We start from the raw sequence: 25,184 nt of genomic DNA on the forward strand, positions 1-25,184 counted from the left end.
TTTTCAGATCGTCATATCGTCAGCCCATGAGATCGACGATACACGATATTATCGTGCATGGGTGGAGCAAGAGAGAGACTCTTTGTTCTTGTCAAATCATAACTATTTGGTGTTTTAAACCACGCTGGTGCGCGAGAGAGAGAGCCTGTGGAATCACCAATAATAATAAAAATATACTTTCAAACATACTGATAAACTAACGTTAAATACAATGTATTTAAAATAGCTAGTTCATATAGTCGGATGCAACTGTCATATTGCGCGTCCTGTGACAAATTTGCAGCATCTGCGCACGGAAGTTATCAGTCTAAATGTTTTGCAAAATCAGTCGATGGTGAAAATTAATAGTATATTTAATTGAAAGTCATGCAGTTTAACACTAATATTGGACATAAATGACCAAGTTAAATATAAAGTATTCAAAACAGGTAAGTTGATATATTTGGAGTAAAGTTGACTTGAACTGCTACATCAGTCATACAGCGATACGGACCGCACTGTATGACGAGGCCGATGCACCGCCACAGAAACAAGAATGAGATGCATTCTAACCACTGTTGGGAACGTTACTTTAAAAAAGTAATTAGTTATAGTTACTCACTACTTGTTCCAAAAAGTAACTGAGTTAGTAACTGAATTACTCTATAATAAAAGTAACTCGTTACCAGGGAAAGTAACTATTTGTGTTACTGTAAAAAAAAAAAAAAGTTGCTGTATGTCAAAGAATGTGTTTGTTTTTTTAGCAGTTTTCACAAGTACATAACGTTTGATATTTATTGCATGTCAACAGACAGCAAGAGTTTTATCGTGCACTTCAAGTATTATCTTTGTAAGAAAATTGTTTTTGGCCACGTATACATGCGTGTGTCACACATTACATGTAGGCTACTCATTACATGCACGTTCTTGCATTAGACCACAATGAATTTGAAGTAGTGCTTATATCTCCACCTTGAAAATGCCAACTTTTCATCGGATTGCTCCTGACTCGCCATCTCTGTTGCTGCTGCGAATCTCTGTTTAGCTTTTGCGTGTGTGTGTGTGTGTGTGTGTGTGTGTGTGTGTGTGTGTGTGTGTGTCTGTGTGGAATGCAGTGCTGAAATAGCTGGGCAGTTTGATAGCCGAATTATAATAGGCTGCCTAATAAAAAAATAATAATAATAGTTATTATTATTACTATTATTATTTAATACATTGATAGGAGAATGAGCATAATATCGTCTTGACTATCGACAGAGAAATCTGCTTATGTCGATATCTCTGACTATCGTCGATACACGATACTATCGTTTATCGGCACAACCTTAGTCATATTGACTAAAGAGATTCTTTCATATTTGTGAGCCCATTCCCTCAGTGTGCCATATATCAGACCATAAGACTTTTTCTGTTATGAATGAATCACTGAATAATTTACTAAACCAGTTAATTAAAAACACAGAATTGCACAGAAGACTAAAACAAGCATTGTTTGTTGTTAATAACTGTGTGTTAAAATTCTAATTAGAGGCTCTTGAAGAAGTGTTTAATTTAATGTAATAAAAAGGTGCTTCTTTAAGGCTCCAAATGTGATTTGCTCATGACCAATTCTTTAAGACAAAGATACTTCAGTGAACAAAATGTGTGTTAGTATGTGGATATGTTCTGTTCACTTAAAAGATTTGCTTAAAAACACTGATTCAATCACAACCATTGGATGCTATTTTTTAATTTGAAATGAACAGATAATGACTACAAGGGGATGGAAGTACTCAACGTTATGACATATTCAATGAACTCTACTTCTGTGAAAAATAAATCCAAACTTTCAAGATTTGGCTGGATTAAATGTAAAAATGTGAGAAATTTTCTTTGAATTACTTATTTTGCATGGCTCTTATGGATATTGAGGGGGTCCTTCTCCATGTCTTAAGCATTTGGCAATACTTCCAACCCCCAAGCCTCCGTTTTGACTGCATGTTTTGTTTGTTCTTCAAATGAAATATTGCTTCTGTTTTGAATACAATCTATAGCTGAACAAGATCTCATTCATTCACTCACCCACCTCCTTCTTCCCTCTCCCCATATATCAATGAGAGGGGTGATTATATTGCAATTGGCGGGACAGCAGTATATTGTCCCTCTCTCTGAGATGGGATGGGGCGGTTGTTTTGCGCTGACTCCACTCTGGAGACTAAACTGACATTCAGCTGTAACACAATGCAGTGCCACGCACAAGCACACAGGCTGTAATCAGCAGAGCTCAGCTTGATTCTGTGTGTTTAACCCGCAGCCTGAATGGCTCCTGCAGAAAGACTTTAAACCGCGTCACATGCTGAAGTTACAGTTGGAAAGTCAACAACACATTTATGGCTTTAGACAACTGATGCTTTTACCTGATAATCTCCATATTTGTAACTGCATATTTGTGGTTATATTTAAGTTTCATAAAGCAATGGTATTAAATAAAAAGGGGTCAGACGTACAGCATGCAATGCCAAGTGCAAATAATAAAATACAGCTATTTAATAAGAGAACATAATAAATAGGCTTATCTTTGTAATTAATAGGCTTAGTTTTAAATATCATTTACTTTAACTCTCAAGGCCATATCTCCAATCAAACTCTACAGTCGGCGGAAATTCATTTGTCATTCAGTAGAAGCTAGTTCAAAAGGTGCAGTGATAATTTGAATGACTTGTGTGAACTACAATTCGTTTCTTGTGGTAAAATGTTTTTATTACATAATCTGTTTATTTACTTATCTTAATACAGAAAATTCCCAAATTCTTTCCCAGTTATACACCATATACAGTTTTATGGTTAGGGGTCTGTAAGTTAGACTCTTTATACACCGTATTTAGTGCTTTTCAGTTCTGGAAAAGTATGGGATAATATTTGTTTAGAAACTTTATTCTGTTTTCTAAAATATAACATTGAGAATTTCTTAAAATAAATTTACCATTCAACCACACAAGAGTGTTTTTCATGAAAATTTGATTAGTTTTATCCCATTAAATGTCTCAAATATGTATCATTGTTATTATGGCCATTTTTATGAATACTAATGATAATGCTACTTGAAACCATTGGAATATGAGGCAAAATAAGCCCTTTTCTTATTTCTTGATGCCGATGATCTCTAAATATTTAGCCTTACTGATAGGTGAGACAAAGACTGGGAAACACTGCTCTGTATTATAACCTAGTCATTTGGCCTAATGGAAACCTTTTGTGCTACTAGTACTGTGTTAACTTTGACTAATAGCTTAGTGTCAGTGCTCTCCATCAGAGAGACAGGTTAGAGCAGTAATGAGAGCTGGAGTGTGATTAAAGTGATGGAGTGTATTTTACTTTGTGTGTGAGAGACAGACAGGTTGATAACAAAGAATCTGTGTCTCTTATGAGAAATGACAGTCCTCTGTCTGTCTCACTACACTGCTGTCATCCATCTACAGTGCGCTCTCTTGCTCCTTTCTTTCTCTTAACTCCAGTCATTCGCTTCTCTATTGTCTCAGTACGAGAGAAACAGCGATAGATGGAAGGAGCATTTTCCGTCCTGTTTGTTTCGTCTTCTTTCATCCATCCAAGATCATTCAGATGTTATATACTTCTGGTGACAGAGCCAAATTTATAATTTCCTCCAGCACATACTAAAAATATTTTAATGTGTGAGATGATTGGAGATAAACTGCTTCTCTATTTTTTTTTTTTTTTTTTTTTTTTTTTTTATTACATCATGTTTTACTGGTGGCCAAGAAACATGTATAAAACAAATGTCTCCATGAGCAGCTCGGTACAGAAGTCACACTTGTTCTGCCAAATTCAAATTCATGTGCTGTTTTTGACATCCAGCAGATCAAGGAACCTGCTGAACTATAAAAAATACGATATACAGCAGCCTCAAACTGTATTTCTACACATGTAATGAAATTCAGATGTTTAAAGTGTGATTTCCTCATCTAAAAGTGTCCACTGAATGTGTAGAAAGCTCCTCAGTCCTCTCTCTCTCTCTTCTGATCTGTATCTGCAGAACCCTCAGGACTGCAGCAAGGCTCGCAAGCTGCTGTGTAACATCAATAAGGGCTGTGGTTACGGCTGCCAGCTGCATCATGTGGTGTACTGCTTCATGATTGCCTATGGCACGCAGCGCACCCTCATACTGGAGTCGCAGAACTGGCGCTACGCCACCGGCGGATGGGAGACTGTTTTTAAACCTGTCAGCGACACTTGCACTGACCGCACGGGGGCCTCCACTGGACACTGGTCTGGTCAGTAACACACATGTACCTCAAATCTGTCACCCTGTTTCTGGTCCTTTGAATTAAACTGGCTGTTTTTATCATTTAGAATTGTGCTGCCTTTTGAAAAGTTTGGGATTATTTGTAAATAATTTGGGCATTTGGGATTATTTTTACATTTTCACATCATGTTCTGCGACAAAATACATCGCAAGAAAAGACAGAGCAGGTTACCTGTGGTATGAAACAAAGTGTCAGCTTTAAAATTTTGTCATTTAAAAAAAAAAATAAACAAAATAAATACCATTTTGTGGCTCTTTAATGTGTCATGACAGATTGCTACAGCGCCAAGCAGCATGTGAATCGCTTCTAATTCACACTAATTCACTAATCTCTTCCTCTTTACTAGTTTTAGCATGAAATAAACATGAATGAACATCAGAGGGTATCTTGTTTCAACCACGGAAAGATGTCATTACACACTATTTTTCAAGTTCAAGTTGACTGACATGAATCTACTCTCCTGTCTAGTTAGTTTGTCTAACAAAATGGCAGATTCTGCATTATGATTGGTCAGATCGGCTGTCAATCAAACTCTGGTGAAAGGGTCAGTTACATTCAGTCAGGTAATTTTCAGGTAAAATTGTGATGAGTCTACACTGTGTAGACTGAGTCTGCCTCAAGTCTACATTTCATCTGTTTGTTTCTTGTGTTGAGATTAAGGATTGGGCTGAGTAAGGGTCATCTGATTGATTTTTCATAAATGCAACAGATTCACAAACATGTATTCAATAATGGACATTTTTCAAATGTTCATTTGGGAAACATACTAATGGTCATTTTTATCTACACTGGCCCAGTGTACGAGTCTGTCTAATAGACTAAACCCAGTGTTCAGAGGAATCTGTCTACAGCTGGAGTGAACCTGCTGTGCTCTAAAAGCAAAGCGGAGGGGAAGGAGAGACTGCCTTTAAAACATGAAAGAAATGACTTCAAAACAAAGCAGCGCCTTCCCATCACTCTTTCCTCCCAGAGGACACAATCTCTCTTAGTTCGCCCTAAAGCCTGAGTTTCTGCACTCCATGGACCAGTGAGATTGACAAAGATGGAGACTGTGCAAGCGAGTTATATTAAACATGCTATTCCAACTCATTACGTTACATTTATGCATTTGCCAGGCACTTTTATCCAAAGCGACTTACAATATATTCAGGGCTGAGCTCAGAGTAGACCAGGACTCTCTGCTTTTCACATTCCCTGGGAATGAACTGAACCCATGACCTTGGTATTGCTAATGCCATTCCATCAGTTTTTATACATTAGCATTAACATCTTGGATTCTCATAATATACACACATACTGACGGTGCCCAAATGAATTCAGCCTAATTGTATTGGACCTTTCGAGAGACGGTTCTCTATAATATACATAACACAACCCTGTTAATGCCTCTAGTTATGACATGCATGGGGTCAAAGGGCAGACCAAATCCTTCAGGATAATCCTGCTGGCGTTTAGAGAAAATGACCCCCAGCAATATGCATACCAAAACACACGCAGCATTAAAATGAATCAGTGCCACTTCAGCGGTACAGGCGCACAGATGAATTTAAAATAATAAAGAAGCCTCCTCCCCTGAAGCCCCCCCCTTCAATTTATTCATCAGGATGCAAGGACAAGATGTAATTTAGATTCTCTTGCTGCTCTAATGAGGATGAGAGAGAGAGGGAGAGTTATTTTGTTTATCAGTGCAATGAGGGGTGCTGGGCTGGAAAAACCTCATCCCCATGCAAAGAGCCTAACAGCAAGGTTATATAAGAACGGCTAGGGAGATTCTCCAACACTTCTTTGTGTGAGAAATACTTTTTAACATTTAATGCTGCATAAGGCATAATTTAAACCTGGCACGCACACTCTTTGAAGACATTTTTCCCTGATAACGTTTTATTCTATTACTTTATGCTAGTGGTTTAATAATATGGACTTTTCAATAGTTAGTACCTTTTGATCCGGATCTATAGTGTTTTAGCCATCAATATAATGAGCATATATTCATCATTCTGCCAACCACCAATGTATGATGCCTAAAAATATATATATATACATGCACAATATACTGGAAGCCATATTGGTATTGGACCATATTACAGTATTAACAGACAGGAGAAGATGTATGTATGTATACACATACACACACACACACACACTACAATGGCTTTCAGTATATTGTGCATCCCTAAGGCCTGAAACATGCTCTTGTGTGTGAATGTACGCACCTAATAACACATCCATTGTAATGGCACCAACATTTGAAGGGAGCTCCATCATCTCAGCCCTTGAGGTTTGTTGCGCCACACTAATGCGAGAACATGCTTGGAGAATATGCCGTATATTCACTGTCAAAATGTACACCTTGAAAACACTGTAAGTCACTTTGGATACAACTACCTGCCAAAGGCGTTAACGTAATATAAAGTAAAGTATGCACAGATTCAGATTGCCTCCTGCTTTTAATGTTTTCACCAAGCATGTGTATTGGTTTGTTTCTGTTCGATATGTTTCTGGCATAAGGTTGTCTTTTTTCCCTCTCCTGCTCTCGTGTTTTTAGCCCCCGCGCTATATTCCGAGCGAGCTGCTCCCCCATCAAGCTTTATTGACTTGCTAATTGTAAATTAATCTCATATTGGAAAAGCATGTTTGGCCAATTTACAGTCCGTACCACAACATTTCATTTCTCCAGTGCATTCTTTTGATCTTTTCCGCTCATTGTCGTGTGCATCGTCTGTAGGTGAAGCAAACGATCGGGATGTTCAGGTCATCGAGTTGCCGATCGTGGACAGCCTGCACCCTCGTCCTCCGTACCTGCCCCTGGCCATCCCCGAAGACCTTGCGGACCGGATTCAGAGGCTTCATGGAGACCCACCTGTGTGGTGGGTGTCTCAGTTTGTTAAGTACCTGATCCGCCCTCAGGCTTGGCTGTTGAAGGAAATGGAAGAGACCACCACCAAGCTGGGCTTCAAGCACCCCATTATAGGGTGAGACATTTCATATCAAAGCATCACATCAGTCCAGATATTACTGTGCATGTTTCACTGTGTTTTATTGGTGGAGCTTTCTGAGACAGAATATACTATGCTTACTATATTACTGAATTTAAATAAATTTGCCTATTTACATTTTTTTACAATTAATGTATATATTACATTTAGTTTTGTATTATTTATTTAGGGGGTTAAAAATTGACATAAGTTTTGTACAAATAGAATTAAAGTTAATGGAAATTAGCCAATGTGTGTCCTGTGATGTAAACCTCAAGTTTGGGAAAGACAGGCACTGATAGGTTTTGAATGTATTTATGTGTGAGAAGAACGGAGGGGGAGAAAAGGAGGAGGGAGACCCTTTCACACAAACCAAGACTGCTCTAACAATCAGTCTCCACTTACACCCACTTTGCTCTCTACTGGGAGCGCAACCACTCACAGCCATCTTTCTCTCTCTCTCTCTTACTCTCTATTCTTACTTTATTCAGCCACCCATCCTTACACTCACACATAGACACATAATGGTTGGCATTTTGAGAAAATCGGCACCCCAAAGCGCAAAACCTTTGAACATCTGTTTAAAAAAATAGAAAGAATTTTTATTCTGCTGGTCTGTATTTTTCCCTGTTCTTTGTCGACCTTGAATCGCTTTCTCACACGGACGCGCACAATCAGGCTAACCCAGGTTTTGCTCATCTCTCCAGGGTGCATGTGCGCCGGACAGATAAGGTAGGGACTGAGGCGGCATTCCACCCAATAGAGGAGTACATGGTGCATGTTGAGGACCACTACCAGAGTCTGGCCCAGCGCATGCATGTGGACAAGAAACGGGTTTACCTCGCCACTGACGACCCCTCTCTACTGCAGGAGGCCAAGTCTAAGTGAGCACACTTTATACAGTCTATGAAAACAAGTCTTAATATCACATGTTGTGTTGCTTAAAAACACTTTACATGGCAACAATTTTTTTAGTTCACACCAAGGACAATAACTATAACAAAAGTTTTATTATTTGTTCTATTCTGAGAATAATCCACACCATAGCTATAACAGTGAGGACACAGATGGACAATATCATTGGAATCACTTTCAGAATTTTTTTCAGCTGGTAAATAATAAAAACAGACAATCAGCCAATCAGAATCCACCCAACTTTAACGAGCTTGAGCACTCAAAATGGCAGATGACATAATTGCATTGCACGAAATATTGATTTGAGTTGAAAAATTTGAATGCAAAGCTTCCATGAACACAGCAGTTGTGAGCAAGCGGCAAGTTCAAAATTAGACGGATATTTAAGGGAAACGGTGCAGTCAAACTACTAATTACACAATATTTCACCACATAATAAATAAAGGCAATAAAAGATTTAAGACTAAAATGTTTTAAAATCTTCGTTTTCCAGAGCCGCGTAATAATATGTGTTAATGTGAATGCTAATATAGTTATCTATATACAGTAGTTATCTTTACAAGTGCTATTCTTGATGTGAACGGTCACAGTCAATCTGACGTTAGCATGTTGCTATTCTAATAGCTCAATACAAAAATAAATAAATACAAAGCACACATATTTTGGTTGATATTGTTATTTTTTAATTAAACCCATTTTTAATTAATTTGTTCTTTTCCCATTCTCCCTCCACCATCTTATATTCAAATTTGAGCATGTAATGCATTCTGGGATTCCTTTATTGGCAAATTGTGCATTCTGTGCTCCCCTCTGTTTGGAAAAGCCTTGACATCAAGAACGTGCCTGAAGGCTGCAGACCATGCTTTGGAACACAGAAAGAGGTGTGCCATCAGGGAGGACCTTTTAACCCATATTTGTTTTTCGTTTGTGCACAGGTATCCTGATTATGAATTTATTAGTGATAATTCTATTTCATGGTCAGCTGGGCTGCACAACCGCTACACTGAAAACTCTCTGAGAGGAGTCATCCTGGATATCCACTTCCTCTCCAGGACCAATTTCTTAGTGTGCACCTTCTCTTCACAGGTACAGTTTGACCCACTTTGGCAGAAAATTTTGTTCTGTTCGTCTCCTACATGAACTATTTATCCCTTTTGCTTTGCAGGTTTTTTTTTTTTTTTTGGATGAAGTGCCCAAACCTCCCACAGCATTTCTATGGGGTTAAGACTTGACTGTTTGATAACCCTTAATTTTTTAGATTTTTTAATATTTACTTGTTTAAAAACTGTGTTGCCGATTTGCTTTGGGGTTTTTGGTTATTTATTTCTTCTACAGTCTACTTTGTTAAACTTTAGCTTTTTTTATGGATATACTCATGTCATAATCTTCACAAGTACAATGCAGACTGTGTGGTTTGTGGTTTTATTTTTTCATGCCAGACATGACATCTGGCAATCAGTAGTCTTGCAGATCCAAACGTTCTACTACCAGTTGAAAGTCTGGCCCATTTCTCCTAGCCAGGAATCGCCCACTTCCCACTATGCATGTTCACACTGTGTAGTTTTTGGCTGTCGATTTTGACCTGCAAAATCAATTATATTAAACAATATTTGTATTACAGATCACCATTATTTGATTATTTAATGCGACATATTCATTGGCAGAAGACTAGTCTTCTAAGTCCAGTTTTTCAACAGAACAATTGGCATCAAATCTTTGCTACTATACATAGCTACACCGTACACTCTGACATAAAATACGTGGATGTCACAGTGTACCAATCTCACTGGAGTCATATTGTAGAGCAGGGGTTGCCAACCTTGCTCCTGAAGGGACTATATTTCTGCAGAGTTCAATTCAAAACCTGCTCCACCCTGGCTTTTATTTTCAAGTAACCCTGAAAACTTTTATTACCAAGTTCTGGTGTTTTATTAGGTTTGGAGCTGAACTCTGCAGGAACTTATCCCTCCAGGACCAGGGTTCACTTCCCCTGTTGTAGACTTATCAGCAATTGTAAAGAACCATCAATATCGTACATCGTGTCCAGCTTTAGAAAGGCAACTTTTTGTCCAGTGGCTCCTCTGAATCCATCATTATAGCAGGCTGATCCATTAAAAACAAGACTTAGTTTTTTGACAGACTGATTAAAAACTCCCAGAAAGGCCAGCCAGTCAGATCCAAGCAAAGAAATCGCAATCTTGACATTTTTATGTGCCATATGCTCTAGACTGTTCATGAGCAGTCTGTGGTTACTTTGTTCTAATAGTCCTTAATCTTTACTTCAGCTTTTCATGAGTAGCACTTAACCATTGTAAAGTCCATTCATCTTTGTCAGGTGCACCTGCTTGTCCTCTTAACTCCACTCTGCTCTGAAGATTCAGCTTGAAAGCAGCTTGTGAACGTGTCTTTGTTTTCATTTCCATTGTGCGCAGGTGTGTCGAGTGGCCTATGAGATCATGCAGACTCTCCACCCAGACGCCTCGTCCTACTTCTATTCCCTCGATGACATCTATTACTTCGGTGGGCAGAATGCCCACAACCAGATCGCTATCTACCCGCACCAACCACGCAATAGCGACGACATCCCTCTTGAGCCTGGAGATGTGATTGGTGTTGCGGGCAACCATTGGGATGGATACTCCAAGGGAATCAACCGCAAAACCGGCCGCACAGGCCTCTACCCCTCTTATAAAGTCAAAGAGAAGATTGAGACAGTGAAGTATCCCATGTACCCAGAAGCGGACAAACTTCTTAAGAAGCCGTAGATTTAGACAAAGACAGCGCAAATACTCTCGTTTTTGAAATGAGGAAACCCTGGACCACCCGAATGGGAATGCACTTTGTGTGTGAGTGTGTATGAATGTGTTCGTGTAGGTGTGTCGGTGTGTGTGTTGTCTAGGGGTTCTTCACAGGGTTTAGGGACAGCTTCCTAACTCTGGTGCTTGGACCTTTGAGTCTCCCTGAAATGGCGATCAGGGTTGTGGAAGACAAAAAAATAAAAACAAAGAGGATGAACTCAAGGCAACAGAAACGGAAGACACTGTACTGTAGGTACTTTCTAATTAATCTCCGGGTAATGAAGGGAACTGAATATGTTAATTTAAGAAAACAACTGGAAGAAGTGACTTTGCAACTCCAAACTGATCATGACAAGGGAATCATAAACCCGGGTTATTCTCGTCCTCCTATGCTCTTATACCTCCTTGTGCACAATGATGACATCCTTTACTCTAGCCTCACTCAACTCGTTTCTCTCATGCCATCACTATGCCAACTGACACTCCACTTCACACCCATGAGCTGTTAATTTCCACTGCCATACTGTGCTTTTAAATGTGACTTATGCTGTTTTTATTTTCATTGTAAGGTTTATCATGTGTTTGTGTGTGTGTGCGGATTGGAAAACGGTGCCTATCAGGGCAATTGACTCACTTTTACTGGACGAGTTTTGACTCTGGAGCCTTATGGACCAGCCTTTCCACGCAGATTTACACTCCTCCCCCCCTTTCCATTTAGTGTCTTATCCACATTCATGTGTCCATCATGTTTTTTAAGAGATCATTTAATGTTATTACATTTTAAAATACAAATACAGATAAGAAAATGTCACTTAATATGAAGATAATGATACTAATATTATTGATGAGGATGGTAAAAGAAAGAATAATTATGGTAACAATGACACGTACTTGCTGTCATTATAAATTTGAGTTAATCATGAATGAGTTGTTCATTGTTTTATGTTTGCGGGCATTGTCTCTTTGGTAAGCAGATCAAATAAACTTGATCAGCCAAATTGGGTTTCTGTCTGTATTTTAATTTTGTGTGTGTTGGCTATTCTTTAAGGACAATTGAGTTCAATCTTATAAGGCTCTATTCAACAGTGTTCAAACTGAGGAGGGGCTGCGGGACACAAATTGGGGAGTCCCATGGTGTTTCATTGAAATTAGAATACTAGATTAGTATATTTTAATTATTATTTAATTATTGCACTGACACAGCTTGACATTGGTTTGTGCCAGTTTTATAATTCCTCTGAAAAGAAGTGTTTTTGAAGGAATTTGCAGTCAGCCAATGAGTAGACCCTCACTTTCACCTCTTCACCAAAATGCTAACAAAATTTAAGATATAATAAAAAATGTCAATTTTTATATTGTCAGAATATTCACAGTAGCAGAATACTTTTTTTCAGTTCTGTTTTAGAGCTCTGTTGTTTTTACACACTTTTCATACTGTAAACGAGAGTTACGTATTTTATAAGCGCACCAACTGTATAACTGACTCAAAATCGTAGAGTCGATAAATCTCTCGTGTGAATGAACAAATATTAATCGAGAGTTGTCTGCACGTAATTCAATGCGACAGTCGTTCTTCGTTCCATAAAGTTGCGCGACTTTTAAGTGTGACGTCCAGCAGGTGATTTTGGATGCCGTCGCTGTGTTGGCTGTGCTAGAGATCCACTCGCCAGGCCTGTGGTCTTTGTGTGACCCAAAGGCTGGGTGCTATACTCAGGTAATATAACAGCAACGCTCCCACGGTCGCCATTTTTTATTGTTACATTGGCTGCATCCGAAAACTTAGGCAGGTGACTTGCTGCCTTGCTGTCTAATCAGGCAATGACTTTGCAGGCAGCGTTTTTGCCCGGAGGCACCTCATGAAATGGATTTCGGACAGGCTTCTGAGGCGGAGTAATGATTTAACGATCTACAGCAAAATATAGAGAGCTTCGGTGATAACTAAGTGGATATTTCATTACTGCAATATTAACTTCTCGCTAGAAATGACATAAAAAGTGGAAAACGTTGTTCAGAAACATACATTTACACACAAACTGACCACCGACCGCAACTTTCAGACGCCATCTTTATTTTTTGGCTTAACGGTCACAGAATGGAACGCACAGGATTGTGGGATATCAAAGGCAGCGAGGGATACATCTATGCTGCCTTCAAAAACCGGCCAGATGAAGGCATCTCAGGAGAAAGGAAATGAGGCTGACATTGATTTCGGACATGCCTTGATGTTTTCCTACCTTGGAATGTGTCCTCCGAAGGCAGCATTTTTCAGTTTTCGGATGCAGCCATTGATTACCGTCTGTGATGTGGCGCTAACTGCTGTTGTATGAGCATGACAGTTTAAGGTCTGTTAAAACTGTTAGTTTCCAAAACCACACTTTTATAGACGGCTTTTTACTAAAACTCGTTTATGCTGTTAAACCATATAATATTATGTGTATATTTAATTTCTATTAAGTACATGGTTTCTTTGCACTGAATTTTATCTCTCTGTATAATAAATTTATTTCCATTTATGTTAGAAGGCAAAATAAAATGGTAATTCACTTTTACAGTTTGAAAACCCCTGGCCTTGCATAATGTTAAATGATAAAATGTTACCCTGGACCACAAAACTAGTCATAAGGGTAAATTATTTTACATTGAGATTTATATATGACTAAATGAGATTTCCATTTATTAGGAAAATACGATATTTGGCTGAGATAAAACTATTTAAAAAGCTTGAATCTTAATTTTTGAAAATTACCTTTAAAGTTGTCCAAATGAAGTTCTTAGCAATGCATATTATTACTAATCAAAAATGAGGTTTTGATATATTTACGGTAGGAAATTTGCTAAATATCTTCATGATCTTTACTTAATATCCTGTTGATTTTTGGCTGATATTTGATATTTGGCTATTGCTACAAATATATACTGTGCTACTTAAGACTGCTTTTGTGGTCCAGGGTCACAAATATATGATATCAGTGTAGGGTTAAGGTATAGATAATGTTAGCACCATATTGGCTAAATACAGTAAAAGTCACCACCCTGTTAACAAAACAAACGTGGGTTTACATGTTCCATCCACTATGCAATTTTAGTACCATGGAGAGATGATATTTTCTGTCCTGTCAACAGTTAATTACAAATCAGATGTATGTGTGTGTGAGTGTGTGTCTTAGCCCAAATTACAGCTCTGAAACTGAGTTCAGTTCCCAGCGGTGGCCCTAACAGACTGTGTGTTTCTCTGAGGTGTTCCTGAACACACAAGTCACTCGCTGATCTCATTAATTAAACCACAGCACACTCTAAACAGGTATTCGATTGAAATTGCCATTTACAATTATTTATTAAATTGACCAATGAATGCATATAAGCTAATGAAAATACAACGGGAAAATAAGCTCCCTCTCCCAGCAGGATGTCATGTTGGTCTTGGACTGCTATCAGAAGACTGGATCTGTTGTCTGGTGCCTCTTGGGTTCCTCTGTGTTATGGCCTGATTCCAGCACAGATAATATTGGGCCTTGCTGTAAACATTGTACTGTAGATGACATGTCTTTCATAATCTCATGATCATGTCAATTTACAAGTCTGTCAGCATTTTCCTGTCCTTATCCAGTATTTCTTTCTTTATTCTGTGGAAGCCAAAAGAACATATTTAGCTAAATGTTTATGCTGCTATTTTCTATGTAAAGAATAGGGGTTTTCAAACTTCAAAAATGACAAAAATTCCTTAAAAGTTTCATAAAAGTGGCCCATATTATTATTGAAATCATGTGATAATTTTGCTTGAGGAACAGAGAAATTGAATTCCATAAGGGCCCATTTACACCAAGAATAATGATTATAAAGGTAATTATAACTATATTAGCATCCATAAGCACAAGCTGCTGTTTTGTTATCTGCTGCTTTAAATGCTGAAGCTCTTAAAGCAGGATGGATTATGATTGTCTAACAATGTTTTTGTCATTCATCACCTGGAAAATAATCGCTCTGAAAGTGATTCCAATGATAGCATTCCTCTGTGGCATTATAGATGTGTTATTTACTGTAGCAACAGATCTTTTCTTCCATATTGTAACTGGCATGAACCAGATTATGTAAAAAAGAAGAAGTAATATATTATATTGCTATATCTGAATGTGAGCTCGCTTTCGACTGGAAGAAAGGGACTGGTTTACGCAAAAGAAATGATTGGATGAATCTGATATACACGGAAAAGAGAAGTCATTTAATCCAAAGATCCAATTATGACATTTTAATAAAAAATTAAAAGTATTCATGGATGAATCTTTCACAGTAAGATCAAACATGCCAACAATAAGCATTAAATATCTATTTTTGTGTCTTACAGAGGAAAGAACAGCAGGTATGGAATGGCATTACGGTGAATAAATGGGCAAAGTTTCAATTGTGGGTAAACTATCCCTTTAACTGAACTGGATATTTACAAAACAGCAGCTGTAATTCTCAAGGAGGCAGAAGATGAAGTGCTCCAACGAAGGGCAACAATTTGTAGAAGCAGGAATTGAAGAATTGCCTCTAGAATAGGTTTTCTAGAATGATTAGCATCCTGTCTGCCTGCGGCCTCAATTAACTGCCAAAGACCCCCATGTCACCCTCTATCGCTCTCTCGTTGGCATTAGTTTGCATGTTGGCTGCAACAGTGTGTTTCTGGTCCTCTAACGTCGTAGCTTTTAGCGCTGTTAGCAGCTGGGCTGATCTGATAGCTCGGGTGATTAAGAGGTTGCGTCTCTGCCGCGACACGCCGAGAAATTGCAGCACGGCTCTTATCTCTTCACACGTTAAACGTCTTTATTTTTACAGCCGCTCCTCGTCTCTCCCTCTCCATCTGTCTTTTTCCGCTCTAGATACAGGACTATAGAATAGAGATTTGAAGGGAAGAGGGTATAGTATGATTCCTTCCTAAATCAATCAGGACTCAGTTACTGAATGTCAATGTGTGCTTAAGGTAAGCCTTCCCGAAGGCCTAAGACTGAAAAGTGGGCTCGACTTTTATCATAGTCATTTGTCAGGGTTTTTTTATGTAGAATTTTTCTCTCTGAAGCTTTTTTTTTTTTTATACTCTTAAAAGACAAAAGTCTGTTCATTTTAATAAATATCGACCCCCTGGAACATAAAAGTCCCTAAGTTGAAGAAACACACTACTGCATTTGTGATAATTGCCATGTATTGTGTAATTACAATTCAGTCTTCAAAAGAGTATTGCAATGCCTACTTGTTTCACAGACCCACACATGAAAGCTTTCCATGCTTTTTTCACACACAAACCCTTTCTAAACCAGTCCTAAACTGACCTTCATTATACATATGAAGCAGTTTAGAGATTCTCTGACATTTCTGGAAATGATGCCAGTGACCCCAGCAGCTTTTAAATGGTGAAACTTCCCCTCCCGCTTTCTCTCAGCCAACTGGCGGCGAGTCGTATGGATGCTTTGAAATGACAAATGACTTCGTCAGCTTCGTAAATGAGAAATCACTGAAGCACATCAGACAGCAGATGGAATCCGTTACTTTAAAAGCTTTTTGGAGGATTCTGCATTGAAAAGAGGTAATTGTCTGTCATTTGTGCTGTCATTAAATGGACTGTGTACGCTCATGTCTGTGCGACAGCATGTGCCAAGACATAGATCTAGGTTTTCTTTTCATTCATTCAACCAATATTCCATCTTCATAAGCTCTTTTACCATAGAATTGCTGCTTTAGTCCTCTGAGCATGAGACACTTTAATTCAGGGGTTTTCAAGCGAAGTGGGGACTATAAGGGATCCGCATAAAAATTCATAGAAAAAATAAAGTAAAAAAAAGGGAACATTTTACTTTATAAGTATTTTATTACTTTATTATTATTCATTTATTACAAACTATTTCAAAAAAATGTTTTTTTAATTTGATTAATAGTTTTTTATGGAACCCCGCATATGACATGCAAGAAAAAATAAATAAATTGCGTGCACAATTTACTAATTCGTTCCCTCAATGTACTAAAACGTGCACACGATTACTATTGGGTTCCCTCTATTTACTAATTCATTCCCTCGAGGGAACGAATTAGTAAATCGTGAGCACAATTTATAAATCGAGTGTACGCTATAGTAATCATGTAATTAGTAAATCGTGCACACAATTTATTTATTTTTTCTTGCATGTCATGTGCGGGGCTCCGTAGTTTTATTTCAAATTGATGTTTTGTTTTTTTAAATGTGTTTATTTATTTATTTATTTATTTTTGAGCAATTTAATTTGATATAAAAATAGATTATGTGTTAAAGATATTTAAACTTTCAGTAAAACCCAGCTCTCCCCTAGTAAAAAAAAACACTACAAAAGGCTGGGCATTGACCATGACCTTGTCCAGCAGTTGGTGAACGAGAGGAGAGGAGAGTGTGAAAGAGTGGCTACTCTCTTCGGGACCGCAGGTCATCTGCTGTAATTAAGGTGTCACTTTCTGACACTTGAATAAATATGTGGTGAAAGCAGAGGAAGAAAAAGTGTATGGAGGAACTGTGCTGCTTTTGACAGCGGAGAAGAATGAGTTGGATAAAGAGGTAAACAAAGCTAGAAAGGATGATGGGTGAAAGAAAAGACCTCCACGAGATGTTCTCTATTGGATCCCGAGGGGATTATTCCACACTCCTCAATATATAAATTCTACTGGAACAGGCATTCGGGTCTTATTCTGGTGTATTTTTTTGTCAGTGAATGTCTATGCTTACCAGTTGAAGTGAATTTTATATGGTGAGCACATGGTTTCAGCAAAAAAAAAAAAAAAAAAAAAACAAAAAAAACAATGGCTGATTTGACTGGTGGTGTAGTTAATGATCTGGGCTGGCTTTTGAGAGGGTCTAGGTTAAATCCATGCAACTGTTTATCCTGAGCATTCACTCTTGTGCCCTTGAGCAAAGTACTTAACCTCAGTTTACGGCTGTAGACCTGACCCACTAATACATCTACTGTTAGTGCCCTAAAGACACAAGTGTCTGCTACATTATTATTCAATGCTTTTCATACTTTGTCCCTGCTACTTTTTAAAAAATAAATAATTATCTAGATAGATAGATAGATAGACACAGATAAATAGATAAAAAACTGATAATTTTAAACACGTTAAAAGGTTTGTTTTCTTTAGGTCTGTCCCACCTCTAAGGTCTTGACCTTCTTGCAGTGCATTAACCAGACTTGTATCAGACTTCACATAAAAAATAAAATAAAAAATTGATAGAAATTTCTGTTTAATACGGAGCCCCGCACATGACATGTGGGAAAAAAATAGTAGGCTAAATCATGTGCACGATTTATTAATTTGTTCCCTCAGTGTACAAAAACGTGCACACGATTACCATTGCGTTCCCTCAATTTACTATTTCGTTTACTAGATTTATAAATAAATAGTGCACACGATTTACTAATTAATTCCGTCAGTTTACTAAATTGCAATACTAATTGCAATAGTAATCGTGTGCACATTTTAGTACATTGAGTGAACGAATTAGTCAATTGTGAGCACAATTTATTAATTTTTTCTTGGAAGTCATGTGCAAGTCATGTACTGTTCCTTTGTAGAATCTGCCGACCGCGCCGTTCTCAAAGCCGCCCGTCTCTGTTCATTCAAGCCGTCTTCCGCTTACTCAAGGCCATGGTGTGTGACGCTGTTTCATTGAGAAAGTAAAACTACTTTGTTTGGGCTTTTTAAAAAGAGGACACGGCTAGAAATCATGTTTATATCAGGTTTATAATGGGTTTGAAGTTTATGTCTCTTTGCTCCGGCCGAACAGTGCTTCACAATATGTTAAGGAGCATAACATTTGAGTCACACACTTGAGGTATTCAGCCAATCACAATGCACTGGATATCTGGCACGCGTTTCAGTAGGCGGGGCATAGAGGAGAAACAATAATGTACAGTATGTGGAAAATAATGTGTTTTTTTAACCTTAAACCACATAAACACATTTCATTACACCAAATACACAAAATAATGTTCTTTTTAGCAGCATCATATGACCCCTTTAAAATTTCTGTACATCCATTAATAAGTACTGATTGTTTACTAATAATTAGACAGAAAACAAAGTGTAAGATATTGATTGTCAAGATTTTGCCTTAAACTCTTTATAAGATCTGATAGCACAAACTCGGCAGTGTCCAGGATCTCCAGAGATTTGTTTCTTGGCAGACTGATTAAAACCTTGCACCCTGGCTCTTGGAGGTGTGTAGCAGTCTTTCAGTCTGATTGGAGCATGTGGTTTGTGTAAGAGCTTTCCCGTCTTGTGTGAATTATGCACGAGAGGGTCAGAGGACAGACTGTGGGAAGGCCGTTTGTGGCTGATCTGACACGTTGCACCGTGAAACTTCTTCTTCTCTATATTGTCACCTCTCCACTCAATAAACTTTCTGTATTGTCAGCTTTGCCTAATTTTAGTCCAGTTTTGTTTTCTCTTTTTACCTCTCCCCGAGGTTATATTCATTTTGTATAATAATTATCTGCCAAATCTGAAGCCATCCACACCTGTGTGTGTGTGTGTGTGTGTGTGTGTGTGTGTGTGTGTGTGTGTGTGTGTGCTGTAATAAGCATCTGAGACCTGTGCGAAAGTATTGTCCTTGAATGAAATGTGAGAAAGAGTTGCATGTGACAGAGAATGATGGAGCAGTGGAGAGGGAATAGTCCCTTGAAAGCTTGATTTCCCAGGGTCCTCTCTGGTTCAGCTGCTGCAACTGACGCCTGGTTAGAGCTGAATAATGAGTGTGTTAAAACCAAAGATCCTATGTTGAGGTGTGTGAATGGATTGGTGGGTAGCTGGGTGTTAGCTGGTTTTATTATAATTTCATGTCCCATTTCTTTTTGAAGAATCATTTTGCAGCGTATAAACCATTTTGACCCTCTTCTCCCTTGCGAGAACATCCCATTCCTCCTTTTATATTGTTTCCTGAAAAAGAATGGAGGAGAAAAACGCTGCGTTCAAGTTGTTTTTGCTTCATTAAATATTGATCCGGAAGTCACAGCACAATCAATCTAATTCTACACCACTGAGGGATATTACAGCCAAAAAATTTTTAAGTGTTTTGATGGCATCAAGCTACAGGTGTATGATGCTATTGGACCATGTGGCTGTAGTATTAGAGAGTATCTGTGCACTGTGCCTTTAAGAGCCATTTAAGTGAGTAGTGCTATTGAGCTCATCAATAACTCACTCATGCTATTGGTGTCATCTCAGTGCTGTCACTATGGACTCCTGATGAAGATTTTTATGATTTGAACAGTAAATCACGGGTGTTTCTTGGGTTTCTTGACTCATTAATGGTTGATAAGCAGACATTCTGGCTTGGCTGTGTGTGCGTGATTGTTCAGGGTTAGGTTAGAGAGGTTAATGAATAAACCAGTAAACATGCCCACAGGAAAATGCAAACTCTTTAGTATCTCAAACATTTCCGTCTTGATAGCGGTGAGATAATATGTAAGATAATGGAAACCTGTGAAAAAATTATAAATATCCTGCATATTCTGCATGTAAATATACACTTCTGTTCAAAAGATTGGGCTGGGTAAGATTGTAATGTTTTTGATAATATGTTTGATTGTAAGTGTGTTTGTTAGATCAGAAATACAATAAAAACAGTGATAATGTGAAATATTATTTTAATTAAAAAATAAAAATAAAAGCTGAATTTTCAGCATCATTACTGGAGCATTCAGTCACATGATCCTTCAGAAATAATTTTGAATATGCTGATTTGGAGCTATATTTCCAGTGTTGAAATTTGTATTTTTGCGGGGAAACCATGATTATTTTTTTCAGGATTCTTTGATAAATAGTATGTTAAAAAACACCATTTATTTAAAACAGTAATTTATACATTTCATTGTATTTTCTAAATTTGTATCTGCTAATACAAAACAAATGTAAGCACTTGTTATTTTGATATTTATGATATTCCTACCAAAAATGATAACTACTTATTTTATTTCCTTAGAAAGGAATGTAATTAATTACCAGCAAAATTTATAGTTTAAATGTTCAATGGCCTTATTTTGTCTCCTTTAAGTGAAAAATCAGAGATAAAGATGAAACTTCACTCCATCAAGTCTTCTGAGCTATGAATGCAATAAAATATTCATGTGGGCCTTGGAGTTTCACAGTGATGCAGTATATCGGATGACAGTGTCTGGAAAAGGGTCATTGGCAGTACTGACAAAAATGATGCTTGTGAGCTCATGCACAAGTTCAGTGTGTGTGTGTGTGTGTGTGTGTGTGTGTGTGTGTGTGTGTTTGTGTGGAGACTCTTTCAGCACAAGGCAGGGTTTAGCTAAGCTGAAGGAGCCTTTCAGTGTGAATAATTTAGAGGAACAGAGAGGTTCGCTCTGAAAGGTTCTGAAGACTGACACGAGCTTTGAGGAGGTGCTCAGCGTGTATGTGGATTTGTTCGAGCTTCCTGAGTGTGAAGCAGTGTTGAGGACTAACTAACTAAAAGTAGAGACACTACTAACTTAACAACATTCCTCAGTAATGTGACAGGAGTTCGGCTCAAAATACTGCCGCTTTAACAAGCTACTTTTTTAACAAGCAGCATTTTCAGTGACAAAAACACCCTGAAGTCATTCATTTTTTCAGAATTCTTTGATGTATACAAATTCAAAAGAACAGTATATATATATATATATATATATATATATATATATATATATATATATATATATAATTGTAACATTATAATTTACATTTATTTATTTATTAATATAAATTTATTTACTGTCACTTTTGTTTAAAAGTAATAATTTCTTAATGGAAAAAAAAAAAAGGTTTTTTTTGTTTGTTTTTTAAGGTGTCCTTGTAACACGGTACATGTGTTTACTATTATAATAACTATTAATTTTGCATAATTACGTGATAGTAAACCTAAACCAAACACCTAACCCTAACCATATAGTAGGTACATGTAGTTAATTAATATTACTCAGTTGTAAAATGTATAATCATAATGTAACAAGAATACCCTGCAATAAAATGTTATAAAATAAAAGTATTATGGACCTCAAAATTTATATATTCAGTTTGGTATATATTCAGTATTCAGTGCTATATTATTTATTCATAGATAGTTGTTTTGTTTATTTTTTTGATGCTGTCATGCTAATTGAGATTTTTTTCAGTCATTCATTCATTAAAAAAATGTGTATATATATATGCACACACACATACAGTATATGTACAGTATGAATCCTGAATGTAGTTAAACCTAACTTTAAATTATGATTAGCTTTCTAGCAAATCACCAATTTAAAATAGCTTCTTGAACATTGATGTACAGACAGAAGATGTCCAGTATTTTTATGATTGGAGATGCCCTTGAAGAGCTTGAGATGACATGTTTCATTTCTACTTTTATGTGTGGAAGGACGGGCTTCTTGTTCTTCTCCTGCTGATCAGAGACAAGAGGGCCTCATTCTGATGAATATTTGATGAGGCTTGTGTTCTGACAGTCTGCTGGCATACAGTACTTTGGATGCTGAAACTCACTCTTTGGGCTCAACTCATAAAGATGTTCTTTGGGTCCGTGCCCAGATCTTCCCGGCCGAACATGGAGCCGTAATGGCTCCTGACTGACAGGATGGAGAGCTGCTGTTGCAGAGCTATCAGCGGCTACAATCCTGTGTGACAGGTTTTTTTTTTTTGAAGTAGTGATAAAGGAGAAGCGGTCTGCCCTTGTGGTGAAGGCTATGATGAGATGCTGACTCTGCAGTGCCGAAACCCTGTGGGATCCACTGGGGACCCTGTTACAGCTTGAGGGAAGACTCCATAGACCCCCTGTGGTTTCTGTGTGTGTTTTATTGATCTTCTAAAACTGAAGAGTTTGTACTCGGAAAGATACTGTAAGTACATGATTTTTACTGCTTTACTATATATATATATATATATATATATATATATATATATATATATATATATATATATATGTATATATATATATATACATATTTACAATTACAAACGACTTGAGGATGAGTAATTAATGACCGAATTTTCATTTTGGATGAACTATCCCTTTTAAAATTAAAAGTGTTCTCTGTTTATATTATTTAATGGACCTGATATAACATGAACTATCAATTAGCTGCATTTTTATTAACAAACATTAAACTAAAATTAATAAATGCTGTCACAACTGTGTTGCTCATTGTTAGATAATGCAAAAAAAAAAAAAAAATGCATTAACTAACAGGATCTTACTGTAGAGTGTTACCTTTTTTGTGTTCACTGTTATTGTTGATGTTTTACAAAAAGAGCATCTGAAAATGATACAGCTAAAATATGACACACTGTTGCTGGAAAGCAATGGCATATGATGCAAAGCACATGCAAAGATGGTGTTTATGCAAAACGGCAAAACAGCCAGATGAGTCTGAAGGCTTAGAGGCTAAAAAATGGTTGTGTCGAAACTAAATTACAATTTGATGGTGCAGATAACCTTGGCTAACGTTATAACATCAAGGGGGAAAAAATGAAATAATTTGTAAAAAGCTAATTTGACCTCTTTAAACTACTCTAAACTATAGTCTCAGTACACAGTGGCAGACTGTGTGCTGTGTAATGTGGCACAGTGCCTTCCAATTAAACTGTGATGTTAGACAAAGATGTTCAACAAGCACAAAAGCTTCATTTCGCATGATAAAATCATTCGATTCGAGCCCGTTCATTTCTGCTGGGGCAAACCGACAGAGAAAATGGGGTTATAACTCTAATTAACAGAGCTATACGCTTCTTTTCCAGATTACAGGCTTTCATTCGATTAGCATGGATCTAGTAGAGTACATCCACTCCAACAGAACACAAATAAGGTCACAGATTTCCCATTTTTTACACAGATGGTTCGGTAGGACTCTTTGTTAAATGTTCCTCAGATAATGTGCAGTGTGGAACTCTGCCTGTTTCAGTGTTCCATTCGGAATGATCGTTTGCAGGCTTAAGGGTGACAAACTAATAGTGAATATTCTGCTTAAGATGATTTATTATTTTGGTGATGTAGCACAGTGGCTACGACTTAAGGCTGGTAATAAGAAGGTCACTGGTTCAAGATTTGCAAGGAGCGAGATATTAGCTGTGTCCATGAGCAAGGCACTTAACTCCAAATTGATCCAGCTGGGTTCTTTGGGACCTTTTGGGACCTTTAATTATTGTCAGACATTTGAAAAGTTATTATTATTGTTTTTATTTAATGAATGAATTTAAAGGTAAACTCCACCCCATGTATGTATACATATATATGTGTGTGTGTGTGTGTATTTTTATGCATCTTTAAATAAATGAATAGCTCCTGACACAAAATGTCCTATCTATTAAATTACCATTTTCTCCGTGATTTTTTAAATGCGTTGTTAGTATCTCTTTGTAGTTGTGGTCTGTGTTGTTGCCTGGGCTGGACGTGGTTTGTCCAATGTTGATGAAGCAGCTTAAATGGACTTGTTTACTCAGCTGACACAAACACCACGATCCATCACATCCCCAACCGATAAAGAGAACGGACAAACAAAGTGTCCCTCTCGCCTCCATGGGGGGGGACTTCTTTGCCAAGTTGAGATGGAATCCAGTCACCAAAGCATTGCTGACACTCAGCGTGCAGAAGCCCTCACTTTGATGACTAATTCCTCTGAGTTGACATATGTATGAGGACACACACACACAATTTCAGCAGCTGTTCCAAGCGTCTCATTCTCGATGTAGTGAACTGAGGTAGTCCTGCTGAACATATGGACAGTGAGACACTGTGAGGAGATGATGAAGCTGTCTTTCTCCCTCTGTCTCCATTACACAACACACAAACACATGCGCAGACAGATTGTCTCAGCCAGCTAAAACTCCAAATGGAATACTAGTGTCACCAGACGTCTCGTTTTTGATGTCCTGTCCTCATTTTGTACAGTGAATTGATAGCATCTTGCCAATTGAGAAAAAAAAAACACCTTATGTGCTAGAAAAGAAACATTGTGTTTTTTATATGAAAAAAAAAAAACATTTTATGATTGTATACTGTGTGTTATTGCAGTTTATTTTCAGTTTTAGAAGAAAATAATTATTGTAGCCACCCTACTGACCAGAGGACAGTTACAAATGAAAATTACAAATATTAGACTGGATTATCAGGTGAAGTTCTGAACTAAATCCAGACAGGGTATACAGGACCCAGACATGAAGCAGAAGTATTCTAGAGA

General features: G+C 37.5%; 1 protein-coding gene across 4 annotated transcripts in view; it reads left to right on the forward strand.

Annotated features, from left to right (window-relative positions):
* The window catches only part of LOC113117265 (alpha-(1,6)-fucosyltransferase-like), an 86,989-nt gene extending 75,020 nt beyond the window's left edge, over positions 1 to 11,969 (forward strand). For all 4 annotated transcript variants that reach the window (XM_026285815.1, XM_026285813.1, XM_026285812.1 and 1 more), the window contains 5 exons: positions 4,013 to 4,250; positions 7,009 to 7,255; positions 7,966 to 8,142; positions 9,109 to 9,259; positions 10,606 to 11,969. In XM_026285815.1, coding sequence (XP_026141600.1) covers positions 4,013 to 4,250; positions 7,009 to 7,255; positions 7,966 to 8,142; positions 9,109 to 9,259; positions 10,606 to 10,938 — 1,146 coding nt within the window. In that variant the 3' untranslated portion in view covers positions 10,939 to 11,969. The remainder of the gene's footprint in view (positions 1 to 4,012; positions 4,251 to 7,008; positions 7,256 to 7,965; positions 8,143 to 9,108; positions 9,260 to 10,605) is intronic.
* The last annotated feature ends 13,215 nt before the right edge of the window (positions 11,970 to 25,184 follow it).

This window comes from Carassius auratus, chromosome 17 (assembly GCF_003368295.1).
Source record: "Carassius auratus strain Wakin chromosome 17, ASM336829v1, whole genome shotgun sequence".
NCBI lineage: Eukaryota > Metazoa > Chordata > Actinopteri > Cypriniformes > Cyprinidae > Carassius > Carassius auratus.